This window comes from Nylanderia fulva, unplaced genomic scaffold, assembly GCF_048542155.1.
Source record: "Nylanderia fulva isolate GAGA-0341 unplaced genomic scaffold, ASM4854215v1 Scaffold50, whole genome shotgun sequence".
NCBI lineage: Eukaryota > Metazoa > Arthropoda > Insecta > Hymenoptera > Formicidae > Nylanderia > Nylanderia fulva.
In genome coordinates this window covers 721,572-749,157 of record NW_028190588.1, presented here as the reverse complement: position 1 = coordinate 749,157, position 27,586 = coordinate 721,572, and the positions used below count along the sequence as shown (strand labels likewise).

At 31.4% G+C, this 27,586-nt stretch overlaps 4 protein-coding genes and 1 pseudogene across 8 annotated transcripts; 2 read left to right on the top strand and 3 right to left on the bottom strand.

Annotated features, from left to right (window-relative positions):
* Positions 1-2,039: 2,039 nt before the first annotated feature.
* On the top strand, positions 2,040-4,662 carry Gmppa (GDP-mannose pyrophosphorylase A). Of its 3 annotated transcripts, none has more exons than XM_029308280.2 (7): positions 2,040-2,113; positions 2,246-2,423; positions 2,542-2,890; positions 3,109-3,685; positions 3,767-4,043; positions 4,129-4,393; positions 4,479-4,662. In XM_029308280.2, the coding sequence occupies exons 3-7, from the start codon at positions 2,851-2,853 to the stop codon at positions 4,577-4,579; spliced, it is 1,260 nt and encodes a 419-aa protein (XP_029164113.2). In that variant the 5' UTR covers positions 2,040-2,113; positions 2,246-2,423; positions 2,542-2,850; the 3' UTR covers positions 4,580-4,662. The 3 variants fall into 3 exon arrangements, with proteins under 3 accessions (XP_029164113.2, XP_029164111.2, XP_029164112.2); XM_029308278.2 differs by having other exon boundaries at positions 2,246-2,454; XM_029308279.2 differs by lacking the exon at positions 2,040-2,113 and having other exon boundaries at positions 2,160-2,454.
* A 257-nt stretch (positions 4,663-4,919) lies between these two features.
* LOC114935427 (uncharacterized) lies at positions 4,920-10,346 on the top strand. The gene is given in 11 exon segments (XM_085487160.1): positions 4,920-5,792; positions 6,455-6,739; positions 6,829-7,035; positions 7,119-7,673; positions 7,780-7,955; positions 8,038-8,116; positions 8,177-8,461; positions 8,463-8,501; positions 8,577-9,079; positions 9,156-9,388; positions 9,519-10,346. Coding segments are annotated over 10 exon segments (2,550 nt in total). The 5' UTR covers positions 4,920-5,792; positions 6,455-6,532; the 3' UTR covers positions 9,785-10,346.
* Positions 10,347-10,713: 367 nt separating this feature from the next.
* On the bottom strand, positions 10,714-13,476 carry LOC114935426 (cytochrome P450 6k1-like; annotated as a pseudogene). The gene is made up of 5 exons (XR_014925727.1): positions 12,423-13,476; positions 11,817-12,041; positions 11,324-11,601; positions 11,046-11,229; positions 10,714-10,938 (listed from the first exon to the last, which is right to left on the bottom strand). The product of XR_014925727.1 is annotated as a cytochrome P450 6k1-like (transcript).
* Positions 13,477-14,907: 1,431 nt separating this feature from the next.
* Positions 14,908-21,659, bottom strand: LOC114932182 (cytochrome P450 6k1-like). Of its 2 annotated transcripts, none has more exons than XM_085487154.1 (6): positions 21,584-21,659; positions 16,800-17,519; positions 16,103-16,327; positions 15,734-16,011; positions 15,418-15,601; positions 14,908-15,259 (listed from the first exon to the last, which is right to left on the bottom strand). In XM_085487154.1, the coding sequence occupies exons 2-6, from the start codon at positions 17,485-17,487 to the stop codon at positions 15,087-15,089; spliced, it is 1,548 nt and encodes a 515-aa protein (XP_085343280.1). In that variant the 5' UTR covers positions 17,488-17,519; positions 21,584-21,659; the 3' UTR covers positions 14,908-15,086. The 2 variants fall into 2 exon arrangements, with proteins under 2 accessions (XP_085343280.1, XP_085343281.1); XM_085487155.1 differs by having other exon boundaries at positions 21,613-21,638.
* Positions 21,660-24,180: 2,521 nt separating this feature from the next.
* LOC114935428 (uncharacterized) lies at positions 24,181-26,126 on the bottom strand. The gene is made up of 4 exons (XM_029308276.2): positions 26,098-26,126; positions 25,841-26,008; positions 25,388-25,762; positions 24,181-24,358 (listed from the first exon to the last, which is right to left on the bottom strand). Exons 1-4 carry the CDS (start codon positions 26,124-26,126, stop codon positions 24,181-24,183), a joined length of 750 nt encoding a protein of 249 aa, XP_029164109.2.
* Positions 26,127-27,586: the final 1,460 nt, after the last annotated feature.

Genomic DNA, 27,586 nt, shown 5'->3' with positions numbered 1-27,586 from the left:
AAAGTTCCGCAATCTCTGTCTCTCTCTCTTTCTCGATTCCCCTTCCTAGTCCATCCTTTCGCTAACTATTTCTCGAGACAAAGGCAAATTACTTGGATGAATTTGCCTTCAAGTGGATGATCGCGCGACGAGACACTGGCCGCGAGTGATTGGCTGTTGCGCCTGCAATGCTGCGTTTCTATTGGCTGACGCGAGTGTGGTAGCACCAATATGGCGTATTCAAAATTTATGCATATATGCAAAATTGATTAATAATGAGGTATAACTAGTTTATAATACATGAAACAAATTTAGATTGTTTAGGTAAAATATAATAAATGACATTGTATATACAAATCTTATTACATTTTATATATTGCTAAATTTTAATATTAAAAAAATAATAAATATGAAAAGCCCGTATTCATAGACCGATCTTATATTTATGTAAGATCGTCTAAAATCCGATGGGAGGTTGACTTGAGATCCCGTTCAATCAATCAAATGGCTGCGTAGCGTCTTAAGCTCGGATTTATAAAGACGATCTTAAATATAAGATTGGACTATGAATACAAGCCATAAACAGTTATAAATAAATATGAATTTTAACTTTTGATCGATATTGTGAAATAATATAAAATTTCATGCTGCTGAATATAAAATTGAAGTAAACTTAAATAGGACGTTGCTGCACGTCTTTTATATATATATATATAAATTTATAGATACCCATACAGCACAGATTATTGCAATTATATTGCAGCAACGTTGCAATGTTGCAAGTTGCAATGCAACATTATAAAGACATTGCAGAGATATAGGTGCACAAAATTCCAGCACACTTGTAGCAACATGACATTAATATTTCGGAAATATTGCATGTAATCCAAATTCTATAATTTATATATTGTAATATATATAAATTAATTACAACGTATTTTCATTAATGATTTATTTACATTTATATACCTGTATATGCAACATTAGTTTATGGTTGCAATAACAATGCATTATTGCAAATTCATAACATTGCAATATTGTTGTAATATTTTGTTGCAATCTTCCAAAAAGCGGACATTTTAACATTGCTGCAATTCAACAGCAATGATGTAGCAACATTTTGCAGTGAATTTGCAATATTGCAATATTGCGGTGAAAGATTGTTGTAATGTTTTTGCAATCTATCGGTGCTGTATGGGTACGCTTTCTTATTGCCTTTTATAAAGAAATAGCCTTCGCAGTATAATACTCATTGTCTAAAAATTAACCAAAGCGGAAATTTTTCAAAAGCATTATTAGGAAACATAGGTATGTATATATATATATATATATATATATATATATATATATATATTCCTTCGACAAATAGTTAAACACTGCATATATACCTGCTATATATATATACTTTTGTTTGATTTCATTCACAATAGTTTTAAACGTCGACTTTGAAATACCGACACCCATACAATTTTTTTGTCTCGCTTTCTCTTTTATTTCGGTTTCTTTATAACTGTATACGTACCTATAGTGATATTCATTGTCATTCTTGACAAGATTTATGGGTGAGTTTGCTACTTTTGAAAACGAATAGGAAATATAATATTATTTCTTAAAATTTCAATCAAGATTGTTTCTTTATTTAATTTAAAGATTATTTAGATAAAAAATTCTCAAAAGCAGCATATATATATTATATATTTATTTACATATATTGTTTTATATTTTTATATATATTATTTACATTACATATATATAAATGAAATATTAAATTGATTTTCTTATTGTCACACAATTTTATAATAATATATATATATATATATATATATATATATATATATAGAGAGAGAGAGAGAGAGAGAGAGAGAGAGAGAGAGAGAGAGAGAGCGAGAGAGAGAAATTTTATGTGGCATTAATTTTTTTTATTGTCGTAATAGAATTATTTTAATATATATATATATGATAAATCTATAATACAAGTCGATTTCCTTTATTCTAAAATTCTAAACAATATTTCTTTGACAGGTTTATTTATCGGTTTCTCAAGCAACAGTCATGATACACGAATATCTAGATATGATGCGCGCGCCTTGAATGTGATAACAACAAAACAATTCTTGGTGCCGGGTGTGTATATGTATGTAACATATATATCTAATATTCAATATAATAAAATTTGTTTTATATATATTTCTAATTAGAAAAACACTCGCGACATAGATTATCTCTTATAAAATATTGATTTTTCTTGTTTCAAATGACATTCAAGGCCAGTGGAAAGAAGAAAGAATACAGAGAATATAGAGATGAAGAAAAATATAGAAAATGGAGTTAATAAAAACACTCATATATAAAATAGTAATATATCAGCTAATTGCTGTTTATTATCCTTTTTATCAACGCGGGTGAGATGAGAGAAAAGTTAATTTCGGCTAAATTCTATAAAGGTTAAAATATTGACAAGTTCGGAATAAATAAGTATGAATGAAAAAATTAAAAATACAATTAAGAGTTTATAATTTTTATTTCTATATTAAATTATGCTACTTTTTAAATATCCAACAGGCTTCTAGCGTGGACAAAGTGTTATTGATGTTAACAAATAAGCCACTTAACCTGATTTGAAGAAATGTTATACACGTCGTTTGCTGTCAAGTCATTTTATCGATAAGTAAAATGTTACTGATATCAGTGCGATGACACGTCTATGTCCACGTCCCGAATATACAAATATGTCTACGTGGTGTGATTAGTGGTATAATTAAACTAATTGCTGTTTCTGAGTATTTGTTAAATGATTGGTGTCGTTTTACTGAAAATTAAAATATTTTTAATTATTCTCTAAAAGAAGAGAATCGTTTAATTTGTGCAATCATGTTGAAGGCTGTTATTTTAATCGGAGGTCCTTTGAAAGGTGTGTAATTACTTCAAAAGTTTACTTATTCAAAAATTGTAAAGTAATTAAAATCAGAAGAGAGATTTTTCAATAAAGAATTTTCAAAAACAATATGTATGTATATTTTTGAATTGCATAATTATATATATTTAATTAAAATTTTAATATATTTTTTTCTCTGAATTCATATTTTGCTCATATATTATTATTTATTAATTCTACTTTTATTTGTATAGGAACAAGGTTTAGACCTATATCTTTGGATATTCCAAAGCCATTGTTTCCAGTTGCTGGTTTACCCATGATACAACATCACATCGAAGCATGTGCCAAAGTACCCGATCTCAATGAAATACTGATAATTGGAGCGTATCCTAAGAATGATTTAGCTCAGTTTGTACAGGAGATGTCAAGCACCTATGGCATAATTATTAGATACCTGCAAGAATTCACTCCTCTTGGAACAGCAGGTGGCATGTATCATTTTCGTGATCAGATTCGTTCAGGTAGCCCAATGTACTTTTTCATCATGAACGGAGATGTCTGTGCTGATTTCCCTCTACTAGAAATGGTAGATTTTCATAAAAATAAACAGGCATTGCTCACAATCATGGCAACAGAAGCTACTCGACAGCAATCTTTAAATTATGGATGTATGGTCTTGGGCAAGGAGGGAGAAGTGGCACATTATGTTGAGAAGCCTTCAACATTTGTGTCGACTCTTATTAACTGTGGAGTATACTTTGCGTCTCTTGAAATCTTTCAAACAATGGCAGACGTCTTTCATGCTAACCAGCAACAAGAGCATATTATGTAAGTGTCTTATATATTTTGACTACAATAAGTAAGAATAATTGCGTATCTTTATTTCATATTTCGTTATGGGACTTATAGGCAATCATGCTGTAATGGTAGAGACCCAGCACACATTTCATTTGAGCAAGATATACTGACGCGTTTGGCAGGATCTGGGCGATTGTTCGCCTTGCCCGTATTTAGATGGTGGTCGCAAGTAAAAACTGCCGGTTCTGCAATATATGCCAATCGACATTATTTGGCCCTTTACAAGCAGAAACATCCAGACCGTCTAGCCTCTACGAGTAATGATTCTTGCAATATTATAGGAGATGTATATATTCATCCATCCGCTACTGTACATCCAACTTCCATTGTACGAAAAGAAATTATTAATCTTAAAAGTTTGATTTATATAAATTTAATCACACATATTAACATAAAATTTGTATTGTTTGCAGCTAGGTCCTAATGTGAGTATAGGTCCAAATACGACTGTTGGACCTGGTGTAAGAATCAGAGAGTCAATCGTATTAGCTACTGCACATATACAGGCCCATTCTCTGATTCTACACAGCATTATTGGAACAGGTACTAACGTAGGTGAATGGGCACGTGTTGAAGGGACTCCTTGCGATCCTAATCCTAACAAGCCATTTGCAAAAATGGAGAACTTGCCATTATTTAATGTAAATGGCAAACTTAATCCTTCCATCACAATACTTGGTAAGGACAAATTAAGTATTTTAAAACTATTCTTAATATTGATATAACTCTTGAATTTTTAGTTATATGTATATATTTTTGTTAGGTACCAGTGTAAGCTTGGCTGCAGAAAAAATTTTATTGAATTCAATTGTTCTGCCACATAAGGAACTTACGAGAAATTATAAGAATGAAATTATTCTTTAATCGCCTAATTTATCATTGTTTATAATGATGTTTATCATATTAATGATTATACATATTAACACACGAATCGCACAAATGATAAAATGTTAAGTATATACAAAAATTTCTATAATTTTTTTTCTTCATTAAATTACATTTATAAATTTTTAAAATAATTTTGCATACAAAATAGAATTATTGAAAAAAAAGTTTTTATATGTATTATATACATGTTATATGTAGTAGTTATAAATTATATATGTATAAATGATGGCCAGGCACAAAATGTTTGCATTGTATAAAGGATTATATGTATACATATTTATCTAGATATATATAATATATATAAAGTTATTCTAAATCTATTTTTATAAGTATATCTTATTATCAATAAATATTCATTTATTGATAAATATTTTATTTTCATTAAAAAATGATACATATGAATGCTTGTATACTCTAGAATCTCGCACGATGATTGTACAATTCCCAAAGTCGCGTTAGCGCTCGCATATCGAGGCAGGAGGAAGGATAATCGGAAAAAATCTCTGACGGAGAAGCGCGTTTGAGCCGCCTAAGGTGAGATTCGCTCTTGCGTTCCTCACCGGCGGCGCCAGGTGAGTCTACGAAAGGTGTGCACGAAGGTGCGAGCGAGCAAACGGATACAAGAGCGAAGAGGAAGGAACGAAGGAGCGTACGGTGTGCGCGTAAAATAGCCGCATTGAATTGCACCGTATCAACAGGTAGATCGGCGGCTCGGTATGCGTGGGACGACGTCGTAGACGACGCGACGTAGCGTTGAGGATTCGTCGCGGGATTTCTCGCGGAAGATGCGATGCGCGAGCCAGCGTCGCAAGGAAACCGCACGACGACGACGACGACGGCGACGAGTTTTAAAGGATCAGTCAATCGACAGAAGATCGGCAGAGGAGAGGATCGACGCTCCGGGTGGAAACGCGCGTTCTCTAAACGTGTTGCTCCGTGGTGGACGCGCACGGGCGGATTCCGCGCATACCAAAGCCGCTGATCCAGCTTCCCCGCGAGCGGCGCAGCCGCAGCGGCGGCGGCGGGCGTCCGGATCGGGAGGAGAGTGATTTTTCTGATCGTCGCTCTCGTCAATGACACGCGCGGAATGCGCTGAGCGAGCGCGCGATTCCACGCGCCGACATTGTTGCGCGTACGTTGTTCCCGTAAAGCGCTGGCCTTTAAAAAATCCGTCAGAACGCTTCCTGATGTGAGTGTATAATACGCGAGTGTAGTGTGTATTTTTGAATGCGGCGCAGGACAAGAGAGAGAGAGAGAGAGAGAGAGAGAGAGAGAGAGAGAGAGAGAGAGAGAGAGAGAGAGAAAGCGGAGAGTTAGTTTGAGCTCTTTGGATGGCATTTTATACATAACGGATAAATAAATCTGCGTGTAATGCTGAAGAGAACATTACCGCTTCTCCTTATAATCCTCTTTTAAAAGTCTATTCATCATTTTCTATCATGTTTCAATAATGAAATATTCAGAACTTTTTATTTTTATATTTTGTTAAATTACATGAAATTTTTTATATGTTTATATATTAATTTTTTTAAATATATAGTATTTAAAATATTAAAAATATACATATATATAATATATTCTATTACAATTTTAAGAAATAGAGTGAATATGAAAAGATAAAAATGTAATTACATTCTTGATTGAATTCTATTTTATGGCTGAGGAATCAATTTTTTTAAAATAAATTTTTTAAATTTTATATACATAAACATTTAAAAAGAATTTTATTGCTTTTTCAATTGTTTTCTTTTGTCTATTATTCTATGAATATAGATATCTTTAATAATAATGTCTCAGAAATATAATGCTCTTGTTGCACAATTTATAATATTTATATATTTATTTTTACAGAGAGGAGAGACCATGATTGATTGATGAAAATAAAATAAATTATTGTTAAATATTCCAAATGGGTAATAAAAGCCCATTATGGCCCAGTGTCATCAACCACAACATCAGCATGAATTTTTGCCTCTGTGTGATGTACTGTTTAATATTATTTCATTAGCATCTTATTTCTGCGATGTTGTCTTCGACTTTGCAATGGTATATGCCCTTGCCCATCAAACAATAGCACCACCTGTGTTGTTTCCACTGAGTATTACGTTTATAGCTACTTCTCTCTTGATTTCTCAAGTTAGTATCTATGAACAAATAAAAAAAATATTCTACACTATCTTTATTTTACTTAATATTTTATTGTTATCTTTGTATTATTTTTGCAGATTGTTAGTTTGCGATGGTATCTCTGGGGAGCTAGGGGCAAATTAACAAATAACAATGCATCAAGTGATTACCATGCAAATTCAATAAATAAGATTGGCAATTGGACTATAGGCTGTGTTCTATTACTCCATTCTACTCAAGTCGGTGTACTATGGAGATATTTCAAGTTATTTATACCGGTCAATTTAACTTATGTGAAGCACGAGGTACATATGTATTTTTATTACGAAGGAGTTCTGATTCGAGAGAGTAAATTTACCGATTTCTTATACGAGTTTCATTGTTCTAGGTGCGGGAGCTGTGTGTACTAAGGTTGATACACGCGTTCTGTGAGGCCGCTCCAATGTTACTTCTGCAACTGTACGTCTTCTTCGGCGCTACCAACGATGATGAAACAGAAGTTGGGAAACCAAAGGGAAGCGAGAGCAAGGACGACAGTAAATTAGCGAAGCTAACATTAGTGTCGGCGGGACTATCCTTATGGAGCGTGTGCTGGGCAGTGGCCAGCTTTAGCAAGGGTGCCGCGCGACTACGTAATCTGGAACGTTTAGTGCTAACATGGTTGGGAGTTCTGGCGCAATTATTCTGGCGTCTGAGTACAGTGAGCGCTCGTGTCGGAGTACTAGTCACGTACGCCTCGCTGTACGGCGGACAATGGTTGTTAATCGTGATGGCCCTGCACTGGTTAACAATGTTGACCTGGTTACTGCTCACGCCAGACGGACTCTTCCATGGTGGCGAACGTCTTCCCCTTCTTAGAAAGACTTTCCTCGCTTCTCTCCTCGCTTTTGTATATATATTCGCATATGTTAATCTACACGAGACGAATCATCGTCAAAAAATGGTTAGTTAAATGGAAACAGATGAATCACATCTAGAAAAATGCAAACAATTTTACAAGACAGTTTATATTATGTTGATATTAACTTGACTTATATATTTTTCTGCAGGTGATATTTTATACTGTAATGTTCTTGGAGAATAGTTTACTCATTGGCGTATGGATGGTCGGTGTTAATCGCGCTGATCTTTTAACTCGCCAACATCATCTACAACCAGTTACTTTAGTACTTGTTCTTCTAGTTTTATTTTTGGGCGGCATATTTTTCATGGGTCTTTATTATAGGTATTTATCAATACTATAGTATTTAATTAATTTATTATAAATATTGATGCTCTTGTATCATACTCGTCTTTTTCTGTTATAGATTTTTTCACGTGAGAAGGTTGAGGTACGAGTCTGGTGGAAGGATGACTGGTTCGAATCTCACTACGCTGTCCAATCAGGTATATAATGCAAGATTTTTTTTCCCTGGAAAGATTGTTATTTAATTTTTAAACTTTCAGGACAATGTGGAAGGGAAGCATATAGATTATAATGAGGACAAAAAGGTCAACATTAATATCAGCATGAGAAAAGTCAAATTAAGCAATGGCGGTATACCAGGTGTCTTTAACTGCCGTTTCGCGAACCCAACGGCTGTAAATCCGAATCGCAAAAAGAAGAAACCGACCACTTTTGTGCCGCCGCCACCGCCGCAATCGCAAACAGGCACAGTAATGAATTCCATAACGACGGTGGCAGATTCGAAACAGTGGCTTAACGTGGCTAATGGATCGCGGCAGTTAATTACCGTTCTGGAAAAAGCCTATATCTTCCAACATCATACAGGTACAAACAAATACTTGTCTATTCGCTAATCATATTTATTACAATGCGACTGTTATAATGCAAATCTCTCGACAGAACGAGAATTCCAATGAACGTAAAGATGAGACTGATATGTCACTCGGTGGTTCGTTAAATGTCACGTTAATACGGGAAAAACTAAAGGAGAAAAAGCAACAGCAGCTACGCGAATTGCGAGCCATACAGGAGGAGATCAAGGAAGGTAAATTATTTCCACCTCCATCTGCTTCTACATCCTCTTTCTCATCCTCTCCTTCCGCGTCTAATCAGCAACCGCCACCGAACACGAAACTGCATACATCCCCGAGTTCTCCATTATTTACGTCTCCACCATCATTTTCCGAACAAAATGGTACATTGTCATCTTGGCCATCTGTTAAAATGCACTATCTTTTACCTCCGCCACCTTCTTCTTCGTACTATCCTAATCCGCATTCCTCGAATTCATGGAGAGCAGTGCCTCAACGAGAACGAGCAGATACACCGGAGATATTACTAGCACCGCGATGTCTTCCACATCACTATTCTCATTGGTCTCCATCTGGACATCTTAGTCATAGGTAATGAAAGATTCATCGAATGCGTCGAATGTATACACATTCAAATATATTGATTAATTTATTTATTTCGTCACAGATTACACGCAAATCAAAACGGTACCGAAGAAAGTCCCAAGGGCGAGGGTGAAGGAGAGGCGGAGGTTAGCGATATGGAGGGTAGCCAAGTCTCGTTACCTAGAAGTTACACACTTCCTCGTGAATTTAAATATAATCATCCCAACAGCGTCGCGAGAGAACGAGAGCGTCGCTCGGGAAATAATAAATTGCCACCTTCGCGCTTTTATTTACCGTCTACTAATAGTTCTGACGGTAAATATGCATTTTGCTTATTGTAGTTATATTGTTTCATGTTATATCACATAGAAATTGTAAACATTTACAATTTAAATTAATTTATTGTAGATTATATTTTTATTAATACTGATAATGATACTTCCAGGCGATGTAGATAGTGCAGATAACGAAGACGAGACAGATTCTGAAGCGCAAATCCAAACAAAGACCAATCACAGTCATAATCACAGCAAAGCTTTGCAAAGGTGTCATCTATATGAAAATAATGAGAATGACGACGTTGCGGATCCTAGTCTGGAATGCGACGCGTCTAATGTTACGTCCAACAATTGTTATTCAAATAATTCCCATAGTGTCTTTAGACCGAGTCAATTACTCAGAACACGAGTGAAACATGAAACAAAACTTTAAGTTATATTGTAATGTATAATTGTAAATTTTGCCATGACATGCACATTCAGTGATTGCAAATCTTTTTAAAAGTAATTCTTTCCTATTAAATATTAACAATATAATACTGTTAATTCCGCGAAATAATGGTATATTTAATTGTACAGAATATATAATGCACATATCAATACAGATGCACAAGAATATATTTAAAGAGATGTTCTTTGTCACAGAATATTAATGTGCATTACTTGCAATATGATATAATTTAATTTAATATTGTTATTCTATTGTGATGTTTTGCATAAAATTGTACAAGTGCGGCATCACGATATAAATCTAATATTTTTAAATACATTTTAGAAAAGAACAAATAGTGAACGAGTAATAAGTGCCTTATTATGAAAATTAACATATATTAACATATATGTATATGACGAATGTTTTATATAACATATAAAGTTACCTGAATATACTTACAAGAAATCGTACACTCTTTATTCATATACGTATAAAAAGACAATAAATTAATAATATCGAGTTTAAGGTATTACACTATTTAAAGAGATATATTCATATTTTGTACATTTATATTTCTAAATATACAATCTTCTTTTTTATATTGTTTTTTTGCATCTTCTCTTTAAAATATAATTTTCTAATATATATGTAATATTTTGTATAATAAGAGTTAAATAAACTATATATTATCGCATTAAAGATCGATACGTCGCAATGCTTGAAAAAATAATCACTTATTCAATATTATTAAACGCGTAATAAATTTTATAGTTTCATTATCGTTTAATTAATGTATTGCAGTCAAATTTCTATGGTATTTTAAAGCATTTTTAAATAATATATATCCGTAAACTATGAATATATATTACACGAATTATATATATATATATATATATATATATATATATATATATTTAATGATACTTATTATTATGTCAAATAATAGTAAAATGTTTAAATGCGCATTCGGACTTTTATTCATGCGCATTAACGTTTTTTAAATTGCACATAAAGACCATCAGCTGCATACGTAAATACGTGAATAGCATCATTGCCATTTGAGCTAATCTTTTTGTCCGTTTTATAGCAAAGAATATAATTTGAAAGAATTCTGATCAACGCCACTTTCATCATTAGCAGGGCCAATCTCTGTCCTGAAATTTTAAAACATTGTGTAAACTTATTATATCCATTTATGATATACATACATATGTATATAAAATATAAAAAAAATTTATCTGACAATATTTTTGTAACTGACCTATACATGATCTGGGTCCGATGCCGAATCCTAAAGATTCATAAAATTTTTTATTTGGTTCTGTCTCTGGTCTTAACGGAACAAAGTCGTGCGGATTCAGAAAATATTTAGGATCTTGATTCGTTGCATTTACAGATACGTATACCGAGCAATCCTTTTCAATAATTAACCCAGTGTCTAGTAACTACAGAAATGAGAATACACATAATAATTAAATTGAGGAATAATTATAGCGCGTAATGAACCTGTTCAGTTATTCATAAGATTGCGTTGATCACCTCGTAATCTTTTGTAGCTATTCTGTCAACGATGGGTAGAGGAGGATGTAATCTCAGCGATTCGAATATAACGCAATCCAAAAAACACATTTCATTAATTAAGTCCACCGTTAATTATTTTTCCATTAGGTGTGTTTGTATCTCGTCGTACAAAGTAGCTTGATGCTCCGGATGACGAGCTAAATAATACAGGGTGAATGCGATCACGTTCGAAACTGCTTCAAATCCAGCAACGTATAAACTGGACACCTGTGCCACTAAATTGTCGCCCTCAAATTCTATGATAAATATCACCGAGCAATAATATTAATTTTTAATTAAGAATATATTTTTCTCTGCTTTCTCTCTATTTCTCTTTTAATACATATATACGGAGAATTGTATTAAATTTTATGATATTAATATATCGTTGTATTATGTGTATATTATATAAGTTCTATGCTAATTAAATGCTCAAATTATTTTATAGACAGAAGTGAATAATAATCCTTACTGTAAAGAGGGTTCTGTTCTCCATTCTTAAGCTTCAACATAGCATCCATTAAATCTCTTCTTTTATATCTCATTTTTTCTCTGGTGTTCATAGAATCCCAGAAAATTTCGCGAAAATAGTTCGCAAATTCTTTATTAAATGGTCCAATTAGAGGAAACCATTCAGGAATAAAGAAGACGATAATAAACAGTATGCCACGCTTAATGCCTTTGAAGATATTTATACCTGTATATATAAAGTACTAATCAGTGTGTAATATTTATATATTTATAATCTTACATACAGTGAGAAAATGTATAATTTATAGAAACAATTTAACACATTAGATATTATAATTTTTTACATGTTTTGCACAGATAACAAAGATAAGAACTCTGTGTCATATTAAAATCATTAATTTCAGTGAAGTAATCAAATTACGTTAATCTTATATATATTAATGATTAACTTCTCGTTAAGTTTTACCCAACAGGTAGCATTTTTTCGTCTCTTTCAGATAAGTTATAAAAAAGAGACCAAGATATAGCTACCTGTCAGGTAAGACTTATCAAGAAGTTGGAACAATTGATCCTAAATAGCTGACTATAAATTACTATAAAATCTCACCATTTTTCCAGAAAGCATTCTCCATTTCGTCAAATGAATTTGTGCTGATACCAAACGCAATAGAGGCGATAACATCGCTAACGTAACGACTACTGAAATCTTTCATTTCGTAATTATTCTGGCCAGACTTCGATAAGTTCTCGATGAATCTCAACATAGGCTTTCCACATTCTTCTATAAGCGGTAACATATTCTTCAGTTTCTGCCCCGTCAAGAAAGGCGTCAATTTGCTTCTTAAATATTTCCACCTAGGCTGCTTAATAGACAGAATGCTGTCTAGGCCAATCGCATCCCTCTGGTTTCCTGACCCAAAACGTCGATTTGGAAAGACCTCAAAGTCAGTGATCATCACCTGTTTGATCAAATTGTGATCCCGCAGAAGCAGCATGGGCTTGTGAAAGATGTAGAAACCAATGTAGGGATCGTCTGGATCGGCACTGTTGTAGATCTCGCGCATCACTTCACTTGGTGGTTTTTTCAAGGTGAGACAGTCCTTGAAATTACCAAAGAGCAGGTGAGTCGGAGGAGTTTTAATACCACGTCTGCTCCAATAAGATAGCTTGTATTTGACGTATACGTAGAAGAGACTAAGGCATATTATCAGCGCCATTGTGCAGTAGATCAAGTAGCTCATGTTGATTGAATCACGTCACGATATATTCGTTGATCTATGTATTGCTGACCCTTTTTTGCAATTTTGTTAAATGATTTAGAGGATCAATGCACACACACAAAATTAATAAGTGACGTTAATTAAAGTGACAATACACTAAGCATTTATTTTATGCACTTATAAATGCGGAACATGCAATAAGTGATAAAATATTGATAGAAAAATCGCTCAGCTAACGCGCACTGATGCCCGGACAAAAGTCGACCAAGGCCAGACGTTTTAAACAAGATGAAAGGCAGAGAAAGTTGAATTTATTGAAAAAACTGCGTATATCGATGTTTTGAGTTAGTTGATTGTCACTGACAAAAATAAGTAAGAGTAAGACGAGCGGGACATATAAGTAAAAACGCGTAAACACGAGGGAGATCACGCATATCGAAGATGCAATGATTTCGGTGAAAGCTATATTTACACATCAAGAGAGACAGAAATTACAATACGAGAATATAAGTATTTCGTTACAAAGGAAATTAAATTCATCGCTTAATCAAACGCAATTTAAGAAAGAGAATAATTGATTAAAATAAAATGTCTTAATTAAGGAAAGATAATGATGATAATAGGAATAATGATATTATATATAAGATGTATACATAATTTGAATTAAGTATTAACAAATTCTGAATTTAATATCTGAGAAAGGATGATTTATTTTTTATTTATTTATATTTTTATATGATTTATTTTGCACACACACACACACACAATCAGATTTATTTAAAATAAAAAATAGATTTCAATAACTTATCGAAAGATGCTCAGAGTATTTTAGATTAGCGGATTTTTTCTTTCTCTATCATTGATTAATAACACTTGAACTAATCAAAATCCTAATAGATTCAATCAATAGTTTGAGTTTCTATATGATATAAAAAATAAATGTATTTTTATTTTATTGCATATTTGTACCGGAGATACAGAGATGATATTGCGATACAAAGTTTTTATGTAAACATTTTTTTATTAAAAGAAGAATATAGAAATGTATTTTTCAAGTATCCAGCCAAGATAATGATTCAGTAACATTTACGCATAAAAAACGTTCTTATAAATTTCTGCAACATAATATTTATGCAAATATCGATCTTTTTATCTCATATAGATTTATAACCAATATGCGTTACATAATTTCTGTGTACTAAATAAATCTTCAAGATTGTGCAGATGTAATACAATGCAAGGAATTGTCCATGAAAAGTGTGATGGAAAAAATGATTGTATTTTAATATCAAATTCAAAACATACTATCTACATGAATGATTGTTGTGCTAAATAAATTATATGCAATGATCTTATTATATACCTTTTGCTCTTCACTACCTAGTCTTGCGGTTTGGAATAAAAAAGTCTTGTTTTTTTTTGTAAATAAATTCTTTGTGAATTGATCATGTGGCTTATCGGCACTGTTGTTTATCCCTTGTATCGTAAGTATTTCTACAAATGCATAATTAATTAGTAATTAATTGGTAGCGACAGAAAATCTCGATCGATCTAATGCTGACTTAACAAACACTCGATTGTTTAAACCGTGCGTATACTACTACGTACTTTGTCAATGATAGCCTTAATATGTACTTAAGATATTTGGCTTTATCGCGATTGATAATAATTTTAAATATTATTTCAAAATTGATAACTCCTTTGTTGATATCTCTCGGCTCTAGTTATGTGATTCGAGGTATTTATTTTATAATTTTCTCTTAAAACATGCATTTATCTTTTGAAAAGATAATTTTCTAAAAGTCGTAAACTTTATTTAATACATAATATGATTATAGCGTGTGTTAGAAATAATTACATATTATCTTTTTTTTGTAACTCTTGAATATATTTTGCAATGTAGTTTCACAAATACATATGTATATGATTAATATTTATATAGAATTGTTACATATACAAATCACAATATCGAATTAATAAGTTAGTAGGAAACTTATTAATTTATGTTATCTATATATCTATTTCTAAATAGCTCTACGCTATAATTACGCTCATTTGTTACGTTTCTTAAATTGTATATGCAGACCCTCAGCTGCATATGTAAATAGGCTTATTGCGTTATTGTCACTCGAGATACAATTTTTATTCATGTTGTAGTGAACTGTATAGTTGGAAAGAATCATAATTAATGCTACTTTTGTAAGTAAAATAGCCAATCTCTGTCCTGAAAATTTAAGACAAATATAATTTTATGTAATATAATTTACGTGTCTGTTCGTATAAAGAAGAAAAAAAACATAAATTATATTTTCTTATTAATAATTATATTATTAATTATAGAACATATATATCTTTTCGAATTTTTAATTTTGCATAACTGACCTACGCATGCTCGTGGTCCGATACCAAATGCCAAAGATTCGTAAAATTTTTTGTTCGCTTCTGTCTCTATTCTCGATGGTACAAAGTCATGCGGATTAAAAAAGTATTTAGGATCTTGATTTGTAGCATTTATAGAGACATATACCGAAACACCTTTCTCGATTATTAATCCAATGCCTGGGAACTGTGAAAGTAAAAATATATATATAATTATTTATAGGAATGATAATATGTATATAATATAATCTATTTCTTTTCAGTTATTTATACATAAATTTATGTTATATATACATTTATACAAGATTGTGTTGATCACCTCGTAATCTCTTGTAGCTATTCTGTCAACGACAGGTAAAGGAGGATGTAGTCTCAATGATTCACATACGACGCAATTCAAGAAAGACAATTTATTGATTAATTCCATGGTTAATTTTTTCCCTGACAAATGTGTTTGTATTTCGTCATATAAAGTAGTTTGGTGCTCCGGATGACGCGCTAAATCATACAGAGCAAATGCTATCGCGGTCGAGGTTGCCTCGAATCCAGCTATGTAAAAACTGGATGATAGCGCCACTAAATTATCGCCTTCAAACTCTATGGATTTATATTAAACAAAAATATATTTATATTAATAAATATTTTGTGTTATTGTTCAAATTATTTTGTAACATACGCAATAACTTACTGTAAATAGGATCTTGTGTTTCATTCTTAAGCGTTAATAAAGAATCTATGAAATCTCCTCTTTTATACCCTAATTTTTCTCTAGTATTCATAGAATCCCAAAAAACTTCTCGAAAATAATTTGCAGGTTCTTTAATAAATGGCCCGAATAAAGGACCCCATTCGGGAATAAAGAAGAGAATCATAACATTTAAGGTGCTTTTGATGCCTCTGAAAATCTTTAAACCTGCAAATGTTAAGTAATATATATATATATATATATATATATATATATATATATACACACTCTAATTTATTGGTTTATATACATACATATGCGCAAGATTGTATCTTTCAAAAATAAAATAATACAATAGATTAGATTACATATATATTTTGTAATCTAGCATAAGATTAATTAACTTCCGTATAAAATTATCAATTACGTAAAGCTTCAGTATGTGTGAGTTAATTATTATGAAATTTTTTCAAAGAAAAAACATGCGTTGAAATTTGCAAAATATTTAAAGTGCGTCTTTTTGACATATTTTAAATATCTTTTGCGCTTTTGTGTTGCTTTGAGATTTGCTCTTTTGTTTATTACTGAATAAAGAACAATTAGCTTTTTTTGTGCAAGTGATAAATAATATGAAAAATTTGTTAAATGCTTGCAAGTGACCTTTAATTTTTCGCGTAAGATAAAAATACAGCTATATCACCATTTTTCCAGAAGGCGTTTTCCTCGTCGTCAAATGAATTCGTATGGACACCAAACGCAATAGAGGCCAAAACATCGCTGATGTAACGACTGCTGAACTCTCTCATGTCGCATAATTTATTCTGGGCAAATTTGTCCGTTTGTAATAAGTTCTCAATAAATCTCAACATAGGCTCTCCACACTCTTCAATCAGCGGTAACATATTCTTCAGCTTCTGTCCAGTCAAGGGTGAAGTCATCTTACTTCTCAGATATTTCCATCTAGGCTGCTTAATAGACAGGATACTGTCCAGGCCTATTAAATCTCTCTCATTATATGAACCAAATCGTCGATTCGGAAAGATCTCGAAATCCGTAGTCATTACTTGTTTGATCAAATCATGGTTCCGCAGAAGTAGCATAGGTTTATGAAAGATATAAAAGCCGATGTAGGGATCATCTGGATCGGCACTGTTGTAAATCTCACGCATCATCTCATTCGGCGGCTTCTTTAGAGTAATGCAGTCTTTAAAATTGCCAAAAAATAAATTTGTCGGAGGGGTTTTGACGCCACGTCTACGCCAGTAAGATAGCTTGTATTTGGCATATATGTAGAAGAAACTGAAGGATATTATAACTGCTATTAAATAATAAATCAAATAATCCATGACTGAATTACGGTATAAGTTGTGCATATAATCGGTGTACATTTTTCTCAATTTTCTTCTCGTGAAGCTTTGATCTGCCAACAAATTATTATTAATTTATATACATAAATGTAATAGTTTTACCGATATGTAAAATAAATTAAATAAAAAAAATCTGTGTTTAAAATTTTACAAACTAAAATTAAAAATAATGCGAATAATTATTTAGTCAGCTCTTTTAATTTTTAAAGCCACAATCTCCACTTGATTCCTCTCGACCAATAGAGCCAAACGCGATGTTATTGCGACAATTATGAAGGAAAGAACATTTTGGAAAGAAATTTGAATCCTATGGTTGGGATCTCAAAAATTCCCCCTGTTCCTTCTCTTAACATCCCCTGTAAAGAAATAGGCGAGAAAAATATTGGTCCGAAAGTCGGCTGAATTCAGAAGGAACAGGGGGAATTTTTGAGATCCCAACCATAGGATTCAAATTTCTTTCCAAAATGTTCTTTCCTTCATAATTGTCGCAATAACATCGCGTTTGGCTCTATTGGTCGAGAGGAATCAAGTGGAGATTGTGGCTTTAAAATTAAAAATTGCTGGAATTGTAAATATAATTTAAATAAAATTTTAATTAAATTTTAATTTAAAAGTTGAAGTTAAATTAATTGGATTTTTTTTTTAAATATTATTTTGTCGATAAAAATAAATCTGTTGTACTGTATGGGAATTTCTGTACTAATAAGTGTTTGACTAATTGTTTCTTTGTTTTGTTCTATTAAAAGAAATGTACAAATAAAGAAAATATAAATAAAAAAATGTTCGCTGAAAAAATGATAATAAATTAATAAGCGCATCAAATTTTTTCTATAAAATGTAATTATATATACGTTTTTTTTTAAATATGTGCTGTATTGGTATAGTACATATCAGCCTTGTAAATTACGGTATACGCAGTAGTATACATAATTATATATAATTATCATATAATTTACATATATAAAATTCCTCTGAGATTACAAGCTTGTTTTAGTTTGTTCATAATTATATCATGTAATTATATATTATGCATAATATAATTACGTAATAATTGTAATAATTATACATTTAATCATTTAACTATATATATATACTTACTGTCATTAAATTCTTTCTAATACAAAATATGTATAACATATATATATATATATATATATATATATATATATATATATAATATATAAACAAAAATATTAATATTTTCAATATTCAACATTGCAACGTATCAACAACGTTATTATTTCAACTTTTTGTGCTCTATAGGATATACCATATATAAGAAATTTATAAATAATTCTGCCAATTTTATAACATGTGATAAATGCATAACATGCATGATAATGTCGAATTTATATACATATATTATATTTAATCATGCAATTATACGTATATAAATATATTATAGAATAGATAAGATTACATCTAAAAGTTTATATTTAAATTAATAAAATCAAAAGGGTCTAATATAAATAGAAGAACTTAAGTAAGAAATTAATTAATATAAAAGTTAGATGCAGAAAATAAGCGCAAATAAAAACTTATTTTAAAATCTTTTTATTTGATTTAACATATCTATTTGACATTTTTATTTGACATTTCGCTCTTTCCTTTGCATTTCAGTAAATCAATTAACAAAACAAAAGCAATACGTATATATACACAGAAAAAACAGTATCCTTGAGAAAATGCAAATATGCTTTGATTCAAGTATATTTTATCCTTATAATAGCACCAAATATAAATAATTTTGGATAAAGGATAATTTATCCTTAAAACAAAGTGCAAAATATTTTTGGTTGAAGCTGAAATTTACTTATAAATATTGCAAGGACAAGTGACAAGTGTGCATCGGATATAAGCGGTACTTTCAAATAAATATAATAATTCTTAGTTCAAATGTGACTAAGTTTGTTTTTACCATATGCGATTTTTAAAACAAGAATATATCTTAAGGATAAAATATACTTTACACAAACTTATTTATTATTAAAGCAAATGAAAATTTGTGATTACAAAGAGCATTCTATGCTTAAATCAATCAAATAGCGTTCAAGAATAAAAATATACTTAAATCAAGGATTTCTTTTTTTCTGTGTATTAATGCTCATATTCATACTATGTATTCGCTCGCGAAAACAAGATAAAAAGTAAAAAGCAAAAAATGCATACGACATGACTTCGCGCAATATGCAACAAACACATGCTGCTCCTTGTAAAGATTTATCGAAAACATAAAATATAACAATAAAAATCAAGACGCATAATTTTTTTCGCATAATTAATCTGCTAAAAATGGTACAAAGAATAAAATACTAAACTTTCAAATTAAATAAAAAAGATTTTAGATAAGTTCTTTTGTTGCGCCTACTTTTTACGACGTTCTTATATATATATATATATATATATATATATATATATATATATATATAAGTAACACGTGTAACATTTTTACAAGGTAAACTGCTTTCTTAAATTCATTCAAAGTTTGAGTCATTTAAAATATATGTGACATTTTACATTAGTATATATCTATATATACTATTAGAAAATTTCACATATATTTTAAATAACTCAGACTTTAAATGAGTTTAAAAAAGCAGTTTACCTTGTAAAAATGTTACACGTGTTACACATACTATATACATATATACATATATATATATATATGTATCCTTCATTCAATATTGACTTTTTTAATTTATTTAAAAAAATAAATAAATAAAAGTACAATTATATATATATATATATATATATATATATGTGTATATATATATATATATATATATATATATATTTCTACATTTTTATATATATATACATATATGTATCCTTCATTCAATATTGACTTTTTTAATTTATTTAAAAAAATAAATAAATAAAAGTATAATTATATATATATATATATATATATATATATATATTTCTACATTTCTATATATATATGTATCCTTCATTCAATATTGACTTTTTTAATTTATTTAAAAAAATAAATAAATAAAAGTATACTTATATATATATATATATATATATATATATATTTCTACATTTTTATATATATATATATATGTATCCTTCATTCAATATTGACTTTTTTAATTTATTTAAAAAAATAAATAAATAAAAGTATAATTATATATATATATATATTTAACGCATAAGACGGGCAACAAGAGCCAAATCGCGGATGACAATGCGTTATCCTAACGAAACTAAATAATTTTTCGTTAGAATTAAATACCGGTGCACAAGGCACCAAATTTTTACTTGGACACGGCCAAGATTTTAAATATGAAATAATCTCATATTTTGAGATTTAATTTCAATACCCCTTTTAACCCCCCTACGGAAAATAAATAAATGAATGCAAGAGAAAAATATAGATCCGAAAATCGCTGAATCGGGAATCGAACCCGAGACCTTTCGCTTGCCGGGCGACTGCTCTTCCAGCTGAGCTATTCAGATCCTTTCGATTCTATACTTTTTTCTCTTGCATTCATTTATTTATTTTCCGTAGGGGGGTTAAAAGGGGTATTGAAATTAAATCTCAAAATATGAGATTATTTCATATTTAAAATCTTGGCCGTGTCCAAGTAAAAATTTGGTGCCTTGTGCACCGGTATTTAATTCTAACGAAAAATTATTTAGTTTCGTTAGGATAACGCATTGTCATCCGCGATTTGGCTCTTGTTGCCCGTCTTATATATATATTTCTATATTTCTATATATATATATATATATGTATCCTTCATTCAATATTGACTTTTTTAATTTATTTAAAAAAACAAATAAATAAAAGTATAATTATATATATATATATATATATATATATATATATATACATATATATGTATCCTTCATTCAATATTGACTTTTTTAATTTATTTAAAAAAAAAATAAATAAAAGTATAATTATTATCAAAAATACTATAAAGATATATATTAAGAAGATAAAGTTTACTAAAAAATTCGAACCATTTGCTCAAAAATATAAATATTTGGAAATGTTTACATTGCATATTAAAAAACATATACTATTAAATTATATCAGTATAATCAGCAATTTTATCAGCTCGATTTATTTATTGTTTTATGGATAATAAAAAAATAGTTGTCTTACCGCGTATAAATATGCAAAAAACTTCTCACTTAGCACGTCTAGACAGCTCGACAGATAGATTCCAACTGCATTTCAACAGAATTCAATGTATCCCGATCTCGATATACTATTCTATCTATCATTTCAACGCTATATACTATGTAACATAACGCTTGTATAAGTATTTAAGTATATATAATGTTAGCTTTACATAATTCTATGAGTACATAATTACTCAGTAAGCAAAAAATCATTGCTACAACGTTATTATTGCTGTCTGTATGTAGTTTTTAACATTGTATACAACATCATTATGAACAAACTTTGACATTGATTTAGAGGTTTCAGTAATGTTGAAATTAACGTTTTTAAAATATTTTATTAATATTTTGAGAGCATTATAAGTTATTAAATAATATTTTTAAAACATTTATAAAACATTAGTTAAATATTTTATTAGTTAAGTTTTATTATGTACATAATATTAATTATTCGAATTTTTATTATGTACATATTCAATTATTTACATAATAGAAATACGGCGAATTAAAATTATGTATATATATATATATATATATATATATATATATATATATATAATAAAAAATGAAAAATTAAAATTGTGTGCATAATAGAAATTCGACGAATTAAAATTATGTATATAATAAAAAATTGGGAATTAAAATTATGTACTCCCTCATAATAAAATTATGTACATAATTGATAATTCGGCCAATTAAAATTATGTACATTTGCTGATTGTACATATATTATTTATTATTTACGCGTGCAAAATTTCCGCGCGTAGTATACCATGAAATCGGCCGATTCTGACGCCGCGACGCCACGAACTTCAGGCAGCGCCGCCATTAGTCAGTCCAAGTCCGGCAGCGGAGGAGCAGAGTGCGTCGCGAAAGCTCCGCGTCTCGTCCGGATTTTGTGCGCGAGTAACGCGAATAATCGGGAGTGCAAGTCCGGGAGTGTCGTGTTTCGACGTGGACCGAATAATCTGCTCGAAGAGCATTCGGGCGTCGATGGGGAGCCTCGGAACATCGCGAGTTGGAGGTTGGAGGGATGGGGGAAAAGGACGCTTCTCGCTTGAGACTGTTCCGACGTGATTTTCGTGCTTTTTCGGCGCTACTCGCTCGCTCGAGAGCCTCGCGGAGTTCTATATCGTCTCGAAGGGTACGACGGGCGTCGACGGGGCCCCGGGAGTCGCGGAGCATCGCGAATTCGCGGAGGTAGCGAGCTGGTCGAGGGGCAGGGGGAGAGAGATCATCGCTTGATCTATCGTTTTAGAGTATATTTCGACATAAAATACGGTTCTCGTGCGGTATTTCGGAATCATCCTCTCGAGGAAGAGTTTCGCGAGTGCTTCAACATCTACAGAAGTGTCCGAATATCGGAGAAAGTGACAGAAAAGCTCGACTTTATCTCAACCGTCGATTCAAATTGTAGGGGAAATGCCCCTCAAACGGTTGAGATACTGGAGCTTTCGTGACTCTCCGCGCAACGGTCCGCGGCGCTCAAGTATCACTCTGCCATGCCACTTACAATTAGTTCGCTTCGCGATGTCGCCTAATGACGTGGCTGGCCGAGAGATGTCGCGATAGACCTCTTTGGATGTCGCGATAGACCTTTATAGACATCACGAGTAAATTTAAGGGCATTTCGTTACGTTTAATGTGATTAATATTCGGACGCTCGCTTTCTCGGAATCGGAAAAGTATATTTTTTCAACAGATGTGTTCGTGTTTTTATTCCCGAATGCGATATCGAACGTGATCGAGCGGGATGCCCGAAAGTGCCGAATGCATTCGCGAGTGATATTATTTTTTTCGTATCGTCCGTTTATTACGAAGTGCATCTGTGTGTAGTGAAGTGCAAGAAATAATTATTGCAAATATAAAATAATAGAAAAAACAGTGCAGTGATTAAGGTGGGTTTAGGATGAGCTTAACGTAACGGAACGTAACGGAACGCAACGGGACGTGAAGTGACGTGAAGTAAACTTAACGTTAAAGTATATCTGTCTAATTACGATCGCCATAACGTGCCGTTAAAAAAAACAGCGTGCATTTTGACAGCGTTATTATTCTTGTTGTCATTCTCGTTGGTAGTTTCTATCAAAATGAATTCTGTTGTGAGAAATTATCAAATTTTTAATTTAATTTCGATCGGATATTTTTACCTTCAACGGCGGAAGAGAAAACGAGTACGAACCATTGGTGTGAGAGAGATTTTTCGAAGAAGAATCCAGTTTGGTGACGGACATAATCTGTTAGAAGAACTCCGTTTTAATGATCCGCACTTTTTTTTTATTTATACAAGAATGAATGTTGAAAGGTAATGTCTATTAATAAAGAATCATAAAAGACTAATGGTTTGATCGTATAGGGTTTATTTTTTACATATTATATTTTGCTTTCTTAGATTCGAGTATCTCTTGAGTTTAATTGGTCCACTGTTAAAGAAACGAAAAATGTACACTACTCTTTTACCCTCTCAGAGACTTGCCATAACATTAAGGTTCTTGGCAGCAGGAGACAGTCAGGGTACTCTGAGCTTTTCCTATACAAGATGTGGCAAGAGCACTATCTCTCAGATCCTGGCTGAAACTACTCGAGCACTTGTAAGTGTTTTGAAGAATGCATTTGTAAAGCCTCCTGCAAATGAAGCGGAGTGGCGTGAGGTGGCTGCTGGATTTTGGGAAGAATGGCAGTTTCCCCATTGTGTGGGAGCCATCGATGGGAAGCACATTCAAATGCAGACCCCACAAGCTTCTCAAAGTATTTACTTTAATTACAAGAAAACATTTAGCATAGTTCTATTGGCAGTTTGTGATGCATACTACAATTTCATCATGCTCGATGTAGGAGCAGAAGGCTCACAAAGTGATGGCGGAATTTTTCAATCGTCTGAAATGGGTCGGCGATTGAATGATGGATCTATTAATTTGCCAAATTCGAGTAACCTACCAGAAACTGATATTGATATGCCTTACTTCCTTGTAGGAGATGCAGCTTTCCCTCTGAAATCTTACCTAATGAAACCCTATGGCGAACGTAACATATCTCATGACAAGTCTGTGTATAACTTTAGGTTGAGCAGAGCAAGAAGAGTGATTGAAAATGCCTTTGGCATTTTAGCAGCTCGTTGGAGTTTTTCGTCGCCCTATTATTAGTAAAGAAGACAATGTGGAAAGCATTATTGAATGTACTATTTGCCTCCACAATTTCATCCTTAAGACAGGCAACAAGAAACTCAACCTGGAGTACTGCCCTCCTTCGTTTGTGGATCAAGAATTGCCAACTGGCGAATTGATAGAAGGAGAATGGCATGATGTTGTCAGTGGGGAAAATGGAGCCATCATTAATGGTCCACGGATGGGTGCAAGAAATGCTGCTCTAGGAATTTTAAAACAGAGATGCACTGAAGGAATTCGTGAATGGGCCTGGGGTTATGCGCCATCAAGACACTATTGTGAGGATCCGGCAAGGAATTATCCCCCCTCAAGATCTACACTTACTGCCATGAGTTTTTTTTTTAATTAAATAAATCTTAATACAAAACATGAATAAAACATTTTTATTTAAACACAGAAAGAAATAGAATTTTTATTTTTTAAACAGAAATAAATAGAATTAAACATTTTTATTTTTAAATAAACACAGAAATAAATAAAATAAAGTAATAAAATAAAAATATAAGATAATAAAATAAACGAATTATATATCTATAAATTCTGATAATTTTATATCTTCAGCCTCCTCCTCACAATCTTGGATTATAGATCTAAATTTCCTTCTATATTTAAGCCTTAACGTCATATTTGTCAAATTCTTGAGACAAGATTCAACGTTTCTGCTAATCAAGACGTCTGGATCATTAATTGAAGGTGGTGATGATAGTGGTGGAGTAGGAGCACTGGCTACAGCCATAGATTTATTTAAATTAGTAAGAGTCTCTCTGAACAATTCATCTGTTTCGTCCACCTTTGACCTCTTACGACTTGTAGGTCCCAAATAAGGCATATTAGCAGCTGATGAGCTACAGCCAGGCGAGGAGAGGGTAGAACAGGTAGAAATTATAAAGGGTGCGCTATTAATGTCCACAGCTTGCTCATTTATTATTATTTCTTCATCTGGTGAAGGTGTAGTTTTAGATACCAACGCCTTTGTTTGAAAATTGTCCACAGATCTGCAACCGGAAATAATTAAAAAAATTATCGTAATTATTCGAAAATTCGTACAACAAACCATCATATACCAAACTTACTTTCTCTTCCTAATGTGCGGTGTCAGAAATGACATAACACTATATAAGGCCCATTCTGGACGGGTTGAGGCTGCTGCTCCAGACTTCCCCTCCTGCTCAAAAATACGTTTTTCTTTCGCGAATCTCTCGCGAAGAGATGCCACCTGGCCGTACAATCTGTCGCTGATGCTGAAATCATAACAAAAAAGATATTAAAAAACATATATAAATTAATGTAATAAATATAAATTTTAAAAAAAAGATGCAATATAACCTACCATTCAATGTTTTGCCAACAATCTTCCATGCGGAGTCTTTTATGCCGGAATTTTTGAATCCGGCATGTCCCTTGTCGTATATTTCGGGATGCGCACGAACACACTCTATCAATAACGTGTCGTTAATTGACATCTTCTATTGCTATAAGCTCCGAATGAGCAACACAATGTTAAATGTCAAATTCTTAAACTCGAATGTAGCGCGCGTAAAAAAACAAAAAAAAAAGTTACATTAAAATATTTTTAATGTAATTTTAAATAAAAAATTAATTAATTAATAATTGAATAATAATTATTAAGATTATAATTATAATAATTATAATTGTATAAATATAAAATAATTATTACAATAATATATTAGTAACTAATATTATATACATATTTATGATTATAATTATAATAATTATTATAACTATAATAAGAATTATAATTAATAATAATTATTTTAATAATTATAATAAATTTTTTTAAAGACCGACTAGGCAAAACGCGACAAAGCTTGGCAAAGCTTGATGTCGCGTTAAGTTCTAATAATTCGTTACGTAAAGGCGATCGTAATAGCCGAATTCCGTCGCGTTCCGTTACGTTCCGTTACGTTAAGCTCACCCTAAACCCACCTTTAGTGCCAAACCATATGGGATTACAGCAGAGCAGCAGTGGAATATAAAAGTGGATATATGTCTAAAAGCAGAAAGGTTTGGATAATCGACTTCATGCAATGTGAGTTAATTTTTTCTTTATGTTACATTGTTAGGAAAATAATGGTCGACTTAAATGCGAGCATTAAAAATTTTTTTTTATTTTTCGGGAGGGAATTACTGTAGCGACTTCGATTTTTTCAACTAACTAATATAAAAAACTAAAATTAAGAACAACAAATCTAATCTAAAAAAAATAAATCTAACTTAAGAAAAAATAATACTAATATTAGGAACTAAAAAACTAATATTAGGAATAATAGCACTAATATTAAAATAAATAATTCTAATATTAGGACAACCGTATTTTTGTTTTAAATTATTAAAGTTCTAAATTATTATTAGTTAATATAATATTGAGAAATGGCGCGAACGTAGCGCTAATTAATAAAATTTCCGTATTAAAATATTAATTCTTTAAAGTCAGATGCCACATGTACAATACTAAAAACACGATATTTGCACGTGCCAATACGTTTGAAGCGGACATAGATCGTTGTCGATCTTGAAACAAAATATTAAAAAAATGACCAACTTTAAAAAATTTGAAATTCTCATGCTCAGTCGTATTTAGAATCGATTCTTATTGTTTGGAGCGTTAGAAATCGAAATCTGTATCGATAAAAATAGCAAAAATTAAAAATCTTAAAATTTGAAGAAAAACATCTTTGACAGATTTTTTAAACTACTGTAATATTAAAACATGCGACTACAGGCAAAACGAAATTCACTTCACACATCTATAAACGATTCTTAATAAGACTGCTAATTTGGATTTGCGTTATTTTCGA

What these genes read in the sequence shown, in the direction of transcription:
- LOC114932182 (XM_085487154.1), bottom strand. Translation starts at nt 17,487, where the DNA reads ATGTACACCGATTATATGCACAACTTATACCGTAATTCAGTCATGGAT. An exon ending in TAGCTACAAGAGATTACGAG is followed by an intron (nt 15,602 to 15,733) that starts GTGATCAACACA and finishes TTACTTTCACAG; the next exon opens with TTCCCAGGCATTGGATTAAT. An exon ending in CGGACCACGAGCATGCGTAG is followed by an intron (nt 15,260 to 15,417) that starts GTCAGTTATGCA and finishes TTAAATTTTCAG; the next exon opens with GACAGAGATTGGCTATTTTA.
- LOC114935428 (XM_029308276.2), bottom strand. Translation starts at nt 26,126, where the DNA reads ATGGAAGATTGTTGGCAAAACATTGAATG. An exon ending in CCGCACATTAGGAAGAGAAA is followed by an intron (nt 25,763 to 25,840) that starts GTAAGTTTGGTA and finishes TTCCGGTTGCAG; the next exon opens with ATCTGTGGACAATTTTCAAA. An exon ending in AAGAATTTGACAAATATGAC is followed by an intron (nt 24,359 to 25,387) that starts GTTAAGGCTTAA and finishes TTGTAATTAAAG; the next exon opens with TAAATACTTTGAGAAGCTTG.
- Gmppa (XM_029308280.2), top strand. Translation starts at nt 2,851, where the DNA reads ATGTTGAAGGCTGTTATTTTAATCGGAGGTCCTTTGAAAG. An exon ending in AATCGGAGGTCCTTTGAAAG is followed by an intron (nt 2,891 to 3,108) that starts GTGTGTAATTAC and finishes TTATTTGTATAG; the next exon opens with GAACAAGGTTTAGACCTATA. An exon ending in TCCTTCCATCACAATACTTG is followed by an intron (nt 4,394 to 4,478) that starts GTAAGGACAAAT and finishes TATTTTTGTTAG; the next exon opens with GTACCAGTGTAAGCTTGGCT.